The sequence below is a fragment of the Chiloscyllium plagiosum genome, unplaced genomic scaffold, assembly GCF_037043375.1.
Source record: "Chiloscyllium plagiosum isolate Xiang-an unplaced genomic scaffold, Cpla_swu_hap1 HiC_scaffold_24, whole genome shotgun sequence".
Taxonomy (NCBI): domain Eukaryota; kingdom Metazoa; phylum Chordata; class Chondrichthyes; order Orectolobiformes; family Hemiscylliidae; genus Chiloscyllium; species Chiloscyllium plagiosum.
In genome coordinates, this window is record NW_028270162.1 from 45,323,530 (window position 1) to 45,333,180 (window position 9,651).

The 9,651-nt window shown below is 43.2% G+C and overlaps 1 protein-coding gene across 2 annotated transcripts in view; it reads left to right on the top strand.

Moving 5' to 3' along the window:
* znrf3 (zinc and ring finger 3) overlaps positions 1-6,388 on the top strand; it is a 250,490-nt gene extending 244,102 nt beyond the window's left edge. For both annotated transcript variants that reach the window (XM_043715903.2, XM_043715904.2), the window contains exon 9: positions 5,945-6,388. In XM_043715903.2, the coding sequence (XP_043571838.2) occupies positions 5,945-6,000 (56 nt within the window). In that variant the 3' untranslated portion in view covers positions 6,001-6,388. The remainder of the gene's footprint in view (positions 1-5,944) is intronic.
* Positions 6,389-9,651: the final 3,263 nt, after the last annotated feature.

Here is a 9,651-nt window from a genome sequence, read left to right on the forward strand (position 1 = left end):
TCTCTTTCTGAGAGAGCGGGACTATGGTGACTTTACACTTACTTAATGAGGTAAAGTAGATTTAGCATCACTTAAAAACGGAGTTGAGTTTTCAGACTTATCCATTAAGTCTCATGCCCACAGTTGACATGATGTATTGGAGACAATTGCACATTTTTTTTATTTGACCTCTCATTCTCCCGGTCACTAGGCCAGTACCATAACCTGGATATGTTTGGAATGATCCTGATCTAAGGAAGTCTATAGTTGGGAAATATATTCTGAACAGGTACTCAAGACCATTGAAAGTCAACAGTGAGCAATTCTAGGACTTCCACATAATTACAATCCATGAGTACTGACTAAAGGGGATTGAGTAAGAGAGCAAATTTTAACAGAAATATAAGCAGTGCTCTTCAGATTTCTTCAGGAGGGGTCAAAGAAAGAATTTGTTTGTTCAGTATTAAAGGGTGACCACAAGAAGTTGTGGGGAATGATCTGTGGTAGAATGAATATACATGGATCCAGGCTGGAATTTGTTTTGATGGGTCAATAGCCTTTTTCACTGCATACTTTCAAAACATAAACTGAAGATCCAACAGTTACCAATGGAGAAAAACAAGTTATGTCTGACCTGCTAATCTTTTATGATGGTGCATTGATTTTATCCAGTGAGTCATGTTAAAAGCTACAACAAGTTCAAGATCTGGTCTGGTTAAAGGCTGCAGATTATCTGCCAAGTTCGTCATAGGGCACAAACAGTGCTTCTGGGTTCCCTGTTCTTCACTGCTTCAACCAAGGCTTCTGCAGGAGCTCTTGGGTCAAGGATCAAGTTCAACTTTGAAACCCCTAAAACTGAATAAAGATCTGACAGTCCCCTTTGCTGTCAGACAATAAATGCAGAAGCAGCAGTGTATGATCAATTCACAGGAGAAAGTGAGGTCTGCAGACGCTGGAGATCAAAGCTGAAACTTTATTGCTGGAACAGCACAGCAGGTCAGGCAGCATCTAGGGAACAGAAGATTCGACGTTTCGGGCACATGCCCTTCTTCAGGAATGAGCAGAGAGTGTTCAGCAGGAGAAGATAAAAGGTAGGGAGGAGGGACTTGGAGGAGGGGCGTTGGAAATGTGATAGGTGGAAAGAGGTCAAGGTGAGGGTGATAGGTCGGAGTAGGGTGGAGGCGGAGAGGTCAAGAAGAAGACTGCAGGTCAGGAAGGCGGTGCCGGGCTGGAGGGATTCGGCTGAGACAAGGTGGGGGGAGGGGGGATGAAGAAACTGGTGAAGTCCAAGTTCATCCCCTGTGGTTGGAGGGTTCCCAGTCGGAAGATAAGACGCTCCTCCTCCGACCGTCGCGTTGTTGTGGTTTGGCGGTGGATGAGTCCAATGACCTGCATATCCTCGGTGGAGTGGGAGGGGGAGTTGAAATGCTGTGCTACAGGGTGATTGGGTTGGTTCGTCCGGGTGGCCCAGAGGTGCTCTCTGAATCGCTCCGCAAGTAGGCGGCCTGTCTCCCCAATATAGAGGAGGCCACACCGGCTGCAGCGGATGCAGTAGATAATGTGGGTGGAGGTGCAGGTGAATCTGTGGCGGATATGGAGGTTTCCTTTGGGGCCTTGGAGAGAAGTGAGGGGGGAGGTGTGGGCGCAAGTGTTGCACCTCCTGCGGTTGCAAGGGAAGGTGCCGGGAGTGGAGGTTGGGTTGGTGGGGGGTATGGATCTGACAAGGGAGTCGCGGAGGGAGTGGTCTCTACGGAAAGCTGATAGAGGAGGGGAGGGAAATATATCCTTGGTGGTGGGGTCCGTTTGGAGGTGGCGGAAGTGACGGCGGATGATGCGCTGTACATGGAGATTGGTGGGGTGGTAGGTGAGGACCAGTGGGGTTCTGTCCTGGTGGCGGTTGGAGGGGCGGGGCTCAAGGGCGGAGGAGCGGGAAGTGGAGGAGATGCGGTGGAGGGCATCGTCGATCACGTCGGGGGGGAAATTGCGGTCCTTGAAGAAGGAGGCCGTATGTGTTGTGCGTATTTTGAACTGGTCCTCCTGGGAGCAGATGCGGCGGAGTCGAAGGAATTGGGAGAATGGGATGGCGTTTTTACAGGGGGCAGGATGGGAGGAGGTGTAGTCCAGGTAGCTGTGGGAGTCGGTCGGTTTGTAGTAGATGTCCGTGTTGATTCGGTCGTCTGAGATAGAAACAGAAAGGTCTAGGAAGGGGAGGGAGGAGTCCGAGACTGTCCAGGTGAATTTGAGGTCGGTCTGAAATAGAAACAGAAAGGTCTAGGAAGGGGAGGGAGGAGTCCGAGACTGTCCAGGTGAATTTGAGGTCGTGTCTGAGATAGAAACAGAAAGGTCTAGGAAGGGGAGGGAGGAGTCCGAGACTGTCCAGGTGAATTTGAGGTCGTGTCTGAGATAGAAACAGAAAGGTCTAGAAATGATCAATTCACATGCAGCCACACCATAGTGAACAGTGATAGCTGAGTGGAAGGGAGAGGGACAAAATTGGTTTAGAAAATTAGATTAGATTCCCTACAGTGTGGAAACAGGCCCTTCGGCCCAACAAGTCCACACCAACCCTCTGAAGAGCAACCTACCCAGTCCCATTTCCCTCTGACTAACACACCTGACACTACAGGCAGTTTAGCATGGCCAATTCACCTCACCTGCACACCTTTGGACTGTGGGAGGAAACCCACTCAGACACTGGGAGAACGTGCAAACTCCACACAGACAGTTGCCCAAGGCTGAAACTGAACCTGGGACCCTGGTGCTGTGAGGCAGCAGTGCTAACCACTGAGCCACCGTGTCGCCCATTAGTATTGAAATAAAATCCTTTCAGCTGAACTAATGAACCAGAGCTTGAACACAGAACAGTCCAGCACAGGAATTGGCCTTTCGGCCCATGATGTTGTGCCGAACATGGCGCCAAATTAAACTAATCCCCTCTGTCTGCCCTCGGTCCATATCCCTCCATTCCCTGCATATTGATGTGCTTATCTAACAGTCTCTTAAGCACCCATATCGTGTTTGCCACCACTCCAGCAGCGTGTTCCAGACGTCCACCACTCTGCGTAAAAAAAAACTTGCCCGTCACATCTTCTTTGAACTTTTCCCCTCTCACCTTGAGTGCATACCCCCCAAGTATTGGACATTTCAACTCTGGGATAAAGATTTTGACCGTATACCCTATCTATGCATCTCATAATTTTATAGACTTCTTTCAAGTCTCCCCTCAACCTCCGCTGCTCCAGAGAAAACAACCCAAATTTTTCTAGCCTCTCCTTATAGCTTATACCCTCTAACCCAGGCAGCGTCCTGGTAAACCTGTTCTGCACCCTCTCCAAAGCTTCCATATCCTTCCTGTAACATGGTGACCAGAATTTAATGCAATATTCTTAAATGTAGCCGAACCAAAGTCTTTGAGGCTGCAACATGACATCCTGACTTTTGTACTCAATTCCCCAACCAATAAAGACAAGCACAACATCCGCCTTCTTTACCACCCTATCTACTTGAGTGACCACTTTCGGGGAGCTATGCACTTGAACCCCAACTGGTCTGAAATTGCTTTCTCTTGTAGACTTTCTCTCGCCATCCAGCAATTCTGACATGCCTTTCATTTTTGTCCCCATTCTTCCAAAGTGTTGTCTCTTGCTTTGTGCTAATTCTACGGATATCAGCTTCCCTTTGGTGCCTTGTCAACTGGTCAGTTTTCACGTGTGACCTTAAACAGTAAATCAGGGTCTGTGCGAACATGCACTTAACCAGAGGCATGTATGCATGCTATACAGCAGGCTAAACAATCAAAATGGTTTCCTTTTCCATACCAATTAATGCAGCTTTACGCCTGTGTTTGCTGAGAATAACTATTGGAGTATACAACCATTATCAAAGCCCTTCCGGATGTGGATGTCTTGGTTCCATCGTGCACTTGCTCTTACCGACAGATCCACTGCGGAGGTTTGGGGGAACATCATTTCAGTTAAAATAGGGACTTTAGCTAGTTTGAGATTTGTTTACCCATTTCTGTTCTATGGTGAATGCAAATCTCCAGAGCCAAGTGATCACCACCTTGTTTGCTATGTTTAAGGTGGTTAGTTCCCCTCTAAGTCATTAGAAGGGTCATTCCTTGGTTATGTACAGCATTATTTGTGTCCAGTTACAAGTGGATAAGCTGTTTGTACTGAGTATCAGCTATGGAGGTTGGCTGCACAGGGTTCTGAACCTGTTTAACAAAACATACTCTCACCCTAATAGTTTCAATTCTGAGAAGGTAGTTTTAAATCTACCTTTGGTATTCTCTCATCTATTGAAATGGTACCCACTCCTTTAAGGAATCAAAGCACTAAGCCCGTGTGGACCAAATATCATTTCTCAGAAATTGCCATTTCCAACATAAGTTACGAACTGAATCTTTTGTGATGATAGTCAGAAAACTGAAAGCATAACAGTAACCCTCAACCCTTCACATTTCAACAAGTTCAAACTTGCTTCTCTTATACCTTCTCCATCTCCAGGGCTCTATACAAAATTGTGGTATCCAAATAACACATTACAGTCATCCAATGTATCCTGGACAACATTTCTCTCAAACTAGTAACAATAAACAAAAGTACCGGACATTTATCTTATTTCTGTCTGTCAGCCATATGGCTGCTGGTTTGCTCTCACGACAACAGTGAAAACAGTTCAGAAGTAATTAATTGGCTGTGCTGTGGGATGTACAGGGGGCTTTATAAATACAAATTTTTAAGCAGAGTTGTAGGAGATTTGTTGCAATGTACAAGATCCATTGTCGTGAATATAATTGCACTAAACGTGCATTGTGATGCCCTTGAAGTTGCCATAATACTTTTAGGAGCGTGCCATGTTATCCTGAGGCTTTGGCTTTCGTCATTAGCACGCACTTCATTTAATGCTGCATCATTATCTTTACTTGTCTATTGTTTTTGGGCAGCTGCCAGGAAAGTTAAGTTGAAAACCAAACTATCTGCTTTAGCTGAAATATTGCAGCAGGCGTTAGTGCGAGGCCCTTTGTGACCTGCTGATCACACTCAAACGTCGGTAACAGGGGGTGTCCTCTGTGAAGAGACTGCAAATCTATTGTCAGAAGTACTTTCAGGATGCTGGGCTCTCATACTCTCCATTTTGCGTGGCAGTGCTTAGCACATTTGTGAAACATTAGTATTTAGTAAACTCTGTGCTTTTGAAGGTTGCAGTCTGTAATTGAGAACAGAGGCTAAGATTGCCCTTGAGCAGTCTGGAAAGATGAGAGCTAGTCAAACTAAATGTGTACTTATTTTATTTAAGCAAGAAAAAAATGTTAATTTATGAATAGAGCCAGGGAAGAGCAGCAGTTCATTAATATGGTGCATTTGACTTTAAATAAACAACACTTGAACCATACTGTTCCACATTTATCTTACTGTGTAGAAGCATTTGTTACATCTGTTATTCTGCAATTTTGTTCACCCTCTCTCCCTTTCCCAACTGCACTGCAATATTGTAGCGCTGGTGCCAATAATCTTCTCTTTCAACATTCAAGAGTGAATCTCGGCAGTCGTTATCGGCAAGTTCTTTGAATATGAGGGGCTAGGAGTTACATACTTCTCAGCAAGGGCTGATGATTACCAAGCAGCCTTGAGCTGGTGTTTTCCTCTCTAACCCACCAAGTTGACTTGCATGTGGACTACTTCTGCCATCATTTCATCAAAGATCAGCAGAGATATGGATCAGCTAGATTCACTGGATGGAACATACAATGCCAGACTGCTCTTTTGGCATTATGTCCTTGCCATATTTTAATTGCAGAATATTTTCGCTGTTGAAAAGCTACATTGTATGACAGATAACAATTATAGTATTTCAGCTTTAGAACTGAAGGAATTAATTTATGTAATAAACCGTTAATTTTGTCTGGGGTGTGCTCAAGCATTCTTCCTCAGTAATTGTGTGTTTTTTTATTTTTATCTAGGATCCAGACCATGTCTAATTTTGCAAAAGGACAGTTCCACTGAGCAGGACATCTGATGTTTTAAAATAAATATATGTGTATATAAGTACGGAGATACGGGAAGCGGTCAATAAGACTCCAAACTCAGTCCCTGTGCGACTGTTATAGCTTTGACAAAACACATGGAAGTGGTAATGCGGATGAACACGCAAAATCTGAAGCATCTTCCCACAACTGAGCTCAAGCTTCGTGTCCTTGTGATTCCAAGACAAACGTTCTGCTGTTATTTAAAACCCCTGCTGCCCTTCGTCGCAAGGCAACAATACTACTGTTGTCAAGGAACGTCAGGAAGAAAAAAAAAACTTTGATCCATAGACTGAGGGATTTTTTTTTTGAGCCTTCCGCACGCTCAGGGTTATGGTTGCCTTAGTAAGTCAGCAATACGAAATGTGGGAATAGAAAATGGAGAGATGATGGGGAAATGGGGGGCGGGGGATGGGGTGGAGGGGAGGAAATGAAAGAAGGAAAGAATGGGAACTGGGGGAGGGAAGGAGTTGGGAAAAGTGAGAGGGAGAAGGGGTTGGGGAGGGAGGCAACAGCCTGATTGTGGCTATGAGACTGAATGTCCTTGTCTGTACTGTGTCAAGAGAAGCAGATTGACTAAAACAGGCACTCATGGAAGCCATGGGATATGTAGAGTGACACTGCAACAATTCAGTGTATGTTTTGTACATCCATTTTGAAAGGCACCAAGGTAGAGTTTTATGTACACGATAATGCCTTTACTGCCTGATGATCCATGCAAAGTAACAATTTTGTTGGGTATTTGAGGCACTATTTTACATTTGTAGCACTTAAAAGATATGTCTGAAATTTCTTGTAAAGAATTATAAAATGGTCAAGAATTGTCTCCACCATTACCATTTTTTCTAACGTGTTAAAAAGCTAGAAATTGTCTGTTTATATTCTGTATATGTATAGTGGCACATTTCATTTATGGAAATATGTTCTCAGAATATTTATTTACTAATATATTTATCTTAAGCCATGTCTTATGTGGAGAGTGTATGACATTATGAAATAATCATTGGAAAATCACTAACATGGGACCTGTAAATACATGATAATTGCACACAAAGATTAAATATTCTCTGACCAAAAACTGATTTAAATTTTAGTACTATACAGTTTTGTAACAAAAATGTACAAATATCTGTGAAAAATACAGTTTTATCAAGTAAAAGCTTTCCTGAGGCTTTCTTGTTGTGACTTCACATGATGTAGACATTGTTTGGTTCTGTTGATGCTATTTGTTTCCAAACTCAGAGGATAGAGAGAGGTGTAGACTGGCTCTGCAATTCAGAAGCTGAATTGTTGGTGTTTTAACTGTCAGCCGTGGCTCAGCTGGTAGCACGTCTCCCGCTGCATCAGAAAATTGTGAATGCAAGTCCAAATCCAGGATTTCAGCTCAAAATCTAGGCTGACTCTCCAGTACAGTGCAGAAAGTGGTCTTGACACAATGGAAGATGCTATATATGATTCCATTCTATGATTCTATGTAAGAGCAAGTCTTTCTTTCTGTCAAGGGATAATGCTTTAGCCATTTTGCAACAGATAGCAGAACAGCAAATACTCACTCACCCACAGCACTGTCTGATTCATGTGTCGAGGATGGACAGTGTGTTGCACAGTTGGAGGTTTTATCTTCTGGGAGAGAAGTTAAACTAAGGGCCAGTTTAACCTTCTCAGTCGAATGTCAAAAGATCCCGTTGTCCATTTCAAAGAAAAGCACGGGACTTCTTCAATGCGAGTTCGGACCGATATTTGTGACTGCCATGCTGACAGGAGGAGAGCCATAAAACAGAGAAGTCACATTCCTTTTGCTCCCCTCCCTTGGCTGTGGTACAGCTGACATTAAAACACAATAGTGAGTATTTATAGAGAACAGCCATGGAGGTGAAAGAGCATATACATAGTTGGTGAGACAAATTTAACATTGCAAGGAGGCGTGGTACAGCATTGAACACCTCTGATAGGGCAGGTCATCTGCCTTGTGGGATTTCTTCACAACCTTGAGGTAATCCTACAACCAGTATTGCTTGGTACATGCTTAGACACCCCTTACAGCTGGCTGAATTGGAAGATTTGCAGAACACAGGTTGGCAATACATTCTGCTTGTAATTCTGAGAACTTTGTGAGGCCAGTGTAGCTTTCAATCGTCGCACATAGTGTAACTCTTATTCCAAAGTTTATTTATTGAGCTGTAGAGCCAACCTGAGGAAGCTCATTTTAAAGCTTTTCTTAGCCTTTTAAATCAGAGCCCCAAGTGCTCAATCCCTTTGAATGTTTTATATGAATGGTTTGCCTCAACCTGGACCCATTTCCTTTCCTCAGCTTCTCAAATGTGCTCATCAGCCACTTAGGTTTCCCTTCAGTTAAAAGTTAAATCTTCGGGTTGGTTTTATAAACCAGCTCAGTTTATTTCTAAGAAAGTTGGGATAGCTGGTATACTATGAAAATTAATTCATGTAGTAATTTTGTAGATTGTAGGTAAATTAATCAAAGTGAAGAGGCTCTCAGTAATAGTGACTATGAGCCTATTATTGATTGTTATAATAACCCATCTTGTTCATTACTGGAAGGAAATCTGGTCTCTTGGTCTGCCTGTGTCTCCATACTATGGTCAACTTGTAACTCCTCAAGGACAGTTAGAGAAAGCCAACAAGCATTGGCCTTGCCAAGAATACTTCCATCTCATGAAAGATTGAATTTGGAGGAACAATTTTAAAAAGCACCAACTTCCTTTTTATTAAATGTCAGGGTACTTTCTAATTTCCCTTTGGTGGCTACTTTCTCCAAACAATGAGTCTTTGATGGACCTGTACTAGAACTGGTAGTGTTCACTGACAGGAACAAAATTAGAACAGAGCCTTTAGACTTCTTGTTGAGTTAACTGCATCGATTGATTGGTATTCTGTTATATACAGAAGTGCAGAGCCGGTCCCCTGGAGTGGTTGCCTATTTTGAGCCCAATGAATATGCAGATTGGCATGCAATTATGTATATCGCTACATTTTATGAAAGAACAGGAGAAAGCCTTCCATTTATGTGCATCTTTAGTAATGACTGGATTTCCTAAATTGCTTCATAGCCAATGAATCACTTCCAAATGAAAGTCACATTTGCAGGAAACAGCAGCACTTTGAGCACAGATCACAACAACAGCAATATGATAATCGCCAGCTAACCCTTTGTATGTAACGTTGATTGAGAGATAAATATTGACCAGAACTCCAGGCTGAACTCTTCATGAAACTGAATTTGCTCAAATATTGGTTACATAATTGTGTGGATGTCTAAGCTTGAATGTTCAAACATCATTAAAACCACAGAGAACATGTAGTATCGATTTGTAAGACTGATGGCCTGTCTCAATATCTGTGGTTCAGAGGAGAGACTTCAGATGCCAATCTACTCTTGCTTGCCTTGATACATTGCCCTTAACATAGTGGAATGTTAATGGTGGCACACCATTCCTGATGGCAGATCTAGAAATTGGCTCTCTTTCTTTTGCTTTTTGCTGGTGTTCATGTGACTCTAACCACATTTTAAAGTGCTGGCAGTGTGCATGGGAAGCTTTCTAGTGGTGAAACCTGCTGGTACAGATGGGATACAAAAGGGACAAAGAGGGGAGCTCTTTCTTGCCAACTCCATTTCCACAAGCACA